General features: G+C 36.1%; 1 protein-coding gene across 1 annotated transcript in view; it reads left to right on the forward strand.

Moving 5' to 3' along the window:
* The window catches only part of slc5a9 (solute carrier family 5 member 9), a gene marked incomplete in the record, with an annotated part of 52,101 nt that overhangs the window by 6,275 nt on the left and 40,932 nt on the right, over positions 1 to 4,894 (forward strand). The window contains 1 exon segment of the mRNA XM_014019416.1: positions 480 to 571. Within this exon segment, the coding sequence (XP_013874870.1) occupies positions 511 to 571 (61 nt within the window).

Consider the following 4,894-nt stretch of genomic DNA (forward strand, 5'->3'; position numbering starts at 1 on the left):
TAGAATACGAAAACATTGGTGAATGCCACAAATTCTTCTAAATCACTCGTACGCACAATTTAAGAACAAATCTGTGCGTACGAACGGTTCTTGCATGAGGCCCATTGTGAGTAAGCTTGTTTGAAAGTTTTTCTAGTCATATCTTCTGTGTATTTTGTGGTGATTCCTTTCAAAGTTACATCAAAATCCATTCAACAGTTTACAAGATACTAGGCTAATACAAACACACAAACACAGGCAAAAACATTATTGCTTTGCCTTTTGAGGTGAGCAAAATGCAATTCTGTAATGAGTAAGCTTGAACATACTATTTAGGTCCAGCCCACTTCATTCTAATCTCCATGAGAAACAGAGTTCATGATCTAGCTAATGACTAACCAGTGACTTTTGACTGTCTCAACGATAAATTAAAAAAGAAATTAATTATTGACTAGTTGCACTTTGACGAGATTTGTCAGCAGAATACTCCTAACCATCAGGAAGAAGAACACACTGAGGAGAGAAAGATCTATGAAACAGCACAGCACACCCTGGAAGACTGGGTTCAACATGGCAACCAGTGCCTACACAGGTGAGAATCTTTCTATTTGAGTTTTATGCTTGCTAGCACACTCTTGTTATGAAACAATTAGGAAAAAGCTTGTTCACTGGGGTGCCTCCAGAAAGTTTTATGAGTGTGACCAGATGGGGGCCTCTGATCCACTGATAAATTTAGGTGGAACTCCAAAACCAAAGGCTACAACATGCAGCAGGAGTTTTATGATGTTTTTATCACATACTGTACATGGCTGAAAACCATTTTCTTTCCAGCTTTTGTTTTAAAGTACATAATACTGAACTGAAGAAGTCTGCTTCCTCTGATTGATAACTTTCTATTTTTAGACGAGTTTATGAAGAGATGTTTGCAATAAAGTATATCAACATGATCTTCTAAGTTACTGTTCTTTGTTGCATTACTCTGCTGGACAGACAAAAATATAGATGGAAGAGATTCTTTAAATTTGGCAACAGCATTCTCTGATAAACATCTATTATATTGAAATTTACTTTCAGTGGCTGTGTAATCAGCTAATGTAAGCTCAAAGGTTATTAAAAATGATCAGTACAGGATGGTGAAGATGTATTATTAAGTTCTTGCTCTCCATGCCATATGCCAGATCAAGAGTGTGATGAAGAGACTGAGTAGATGTGAACATTTTGAGTAAAACCAGTTGACTCTATTATTAAAACTATGTTTAACATCTACATGGATATTGTAATCCCCCATTATTATAACTTTATCAGTATTTAATGATAAATCAGACAAAAAAAATCTGAGAATTCAGATAAAAACTGAGAATAAAGGTCTTAATGAAGGGAAGAATGGCCTTKTGGATGATAAATAACAATTAACAGAGGTTTTTCTGATTTGGATCTGATTTGGATGAGAAAGACCGAGGGACAAAGACTCAAATGAATTATAACTAATATTTGATTTAGCATTGGTCAATAATCCTGACTGAAAAATAGCGGTCACTCCTCGACCTGTTGTTCTAGGAACATGAAAATTTTAATAATTAGCAGGAGTGTATTTGTTAATACTAACAAAATCCTTATATTGTAACCAGGTTTCTGTAAAACAAAATAAATCAATATGATGATTAGTTATCAGATCATTAACTAACAGAGACTGAGAGTAAAGAGATCTGATGTTCAATAATCCACACCAAATAATATTGTTTTGTTCTGATAAATTATCTGTGTTTATTTAACTATACATGTAGAGTATAGTAACTGTATAGTAAATGTAAAGTAAGAGGAACATTTGGCATGAGGTTATWACAGCCTAGACAAGGTAAATAATTTACCAATAATGAAAATTATTTAACACAGTTATTTCCCTATTTCTTTCACATAACTTAAATAAAAGTATTTGACCAAAGGAAATTAAGAGCAGGACCAGAGAGAAATGAATATTTATTCATGTACAATAATAGAAATTTAACCCTAAAAATCATTTTTAAAGTGGAGGGGGTGGGGGGTGTAGTATTATACACTGGTTATTGGTAATTAGATTTTTTTTATACATTTTAGTTCAAAAAATGATGATTGTATTATACTTGAGATCGTATTATACATGAATAAATACGGTAGATTTGTATTTCTGACTGTACACGACAAACCCATTAACAACAGTCATTTCATTCCTTGGCTTTAGCAGCTCCTTTAATTCCACAGCTGATGCTGTTAAAAATGACAGATTTTCTTTTCTGGATCTCTGACAGCAGGACTTCAATCTCCAAACTTATGAAGTTCTTCTTTTTACTTTTCACTGTCATTTTCATGAACACTCCCTGGTATCTGGGGCTGGAAACATAACCTTATATGGTGTTTTTGGGGTGGTAATTATGCTAATCTCCTCTCCTCGTGCGCGAGCACCTGAATATGTACAGGTGCATTCATCATGTTTACGCTGCTCATTTACACACTTTTCCTGAAGTTATAAGCGTTTGCAGAATCTGACATAGTATGTTCGTACGAGCCCTTCAAATGAAAACAAGTAAGAGAAATTTAGGATCAGAATATGAAAATGTTCTTGCATGAGGCTTGGTGTTTCCTGTTTGACAAATATGATCTGATCCACTAAATAGCCAGAGATGAGAAATTAAACTTTGATAATTTAAGTAAAAGTATGTCATCATTGACTGTGTCAAAAGTCTTACTTAGAACAAGGAACACAGCACCAATCACACCCCCTTTGACTAGTGTGGCCTTAATATTTTCAATTAAAAAATATTTGCTGTTTCTGTTGAATGATATTTTGTTAATCCAAATCGCATTGGGTGCCGTTTAAATTGAGTGATATTAAGAAGTGATATAAATTGCTCAYAAACCATTTTTTAAATTATTTTTGAGAAAACTGGCAGTATACTGATGGGCCTATAATTATTTATCTCTCTTCCATTGCCTGTTTTAAGAACTGTAATCTCTTCAGTTTTCCATGCTGTAGGATAAACTCCATCCTTAACTGAGCAAATTATAGCTCTACAGAGAAAATCAAGGCCTTTTTTATTTGTATTTTTTGTATTGTATCCGTATTATAAATATCCTTTGCCCTTGATGATTTTAAAGTTGAGATTAGTGTCTTTACTTTTAAACATATTATTTCCTGAAAATTTAATATTGGAGCATTTTCACTTAAAGGTATTTCTGAGAAATTTGATTCATTACACTTTGAATTTTCTCTTTTATTGAATTAACAAAATAATGATTGTTGTGGAAATATTTATTTAACAAAGAGAAATACTTTGTGGTTCAAGAATGAAGGTACTCTGTTGAATGGTCAGCTGAGTTTTACTGCAACAACAGGAACACAAAGAACAACGTATCCTTGCTCTCTGCTCCTTGTTCTCACTCCTGCTTCCTGCCCCTGCTCTCTTTGAGGCAGTTGAGGCCTCTTATACAGAACAGACGAAAAGTTTGGACACACCTTCTCATTCAAAGAATTTTCTTTATTTTCATGACTATGAAAATTGTAGATTCACATTGAAGGCATCAAAACTATGAATTAACACATGTGGAATTATATACTTAACAAAAAGTGTGAAACAACTGAAAATATGTCACATTCTAGGGTCTTCAAAGTAGCCACCTTTTGCTTTGATTACTGCTTCACACTCTCTGTATTCTCTTGATGAGCTTCAAGAGGTAGTCACCTGAAATGGTTTTCACTTCACAGGTGTGCTCTGTCAGGTTTAATAAGTGGGATTTCTTGCCTTCTAAATGGGGTTGGGACCATCTGTTGTGTTGTGCAGAAGGTGGATACAGTACACAGCTGATAGTCCTACTGAATACTGTTAGAATTTGTATTATGGCAAGACAAAAGCAACTAACTTAAGAGAAATGAGTGGCCATCATTACTTTAAGAAATGAAGGTCAGTCAATTCGAAAAATTGGGAAAATTTTGAAAGTGTCCCCAGGTGCAGTCGCAAAAACTATCAAGTGCTGCAAAGAAACTGGTTCACATGAGGACTGCCCCAGTTAAGGAAGATCAAGAGTCACCTCTGCTGAGTCACCAGCCTCAGAAATGGCAGGTTAACAGCAGCTCAGATTAGAGAACAGATCAATGCCACACAGAGTTCTAGCAGCAAACACATCTCTAGAACAACTGTTAAGAGGAGACTGTGTGAATCAGGCCTTCATGGTAAAATAGCTGCTAGGAAACCACTGCTAAGAACAGTCAACAAGCAGAAGAGACTTGTTTGGGTTAAAGAACCCAATAAATGGACATTAGACCAGTGGAGATCTGTGTTTTGGTCTGATGAGTCCAAATTTGAGATCTTTGGTTCCAACCACTGTCTTTGTGGGATGCATAAAAGGTGAACAGATAGACATGCCTGGTTCRCACCATGAAGCATAGAGGAGGTGTGATGGTGTGGGTGTGCTTTGCTGGTGACACTGTTGGGGATTTATTCAAAATTGAAGGCATACTGAACCAGCATGGCTACCACAGCATCTTGCAGTGGCAATTCCATCCGGTTTGCGTTTAGTTGGACCATCATTTATTTTTCAACAGGACAATGACCCCAAACACACCTCCAGGCTGAGTAAGGGCTATTTGACCAAGAAGGAGAGTGACTAGATAACCTGGTCACAGTCCCCAGACCTGAACCCAATCAAGATGGTTTGGGGTGAGCTGGACCGCAGAGTCCAAAAGGGCCAACAAGTGCTAAGCATCTCTGGAAAATCCTTCAAGACTGTTGGAAGACCATTTCAGGTGACTACCTCTTGAAGCTCACCAAGAGAATGCCAAGAGTGTGCAAAACAGTAATCAAAACAAAAGGTGGCTACTTTGAAGAACCTAGAATATAAGACATATTTTCAGTTGTCTCATACTCTTTTGTTAAAGTGGAAC

Source organism: Austrofundulus limnaeus, unplaced genomic scaffold (genome assembly GCF_001266775.1).
Source record: "Austrofundulus limnaeus strain Quisiro unplaced genomic scaffold, Austrofundulus_limnaeus-1.0 Scaffold220, whole genome shotgun sequence".
Classification (NCBI taxonomy): domain Eukaryota; kingdom Metazoa; phylum Chordata; class Actinopteri; order Cyprinodontiformes; family Rivulidae; genus Austrofundulus; species Austrofundulus limnaeus.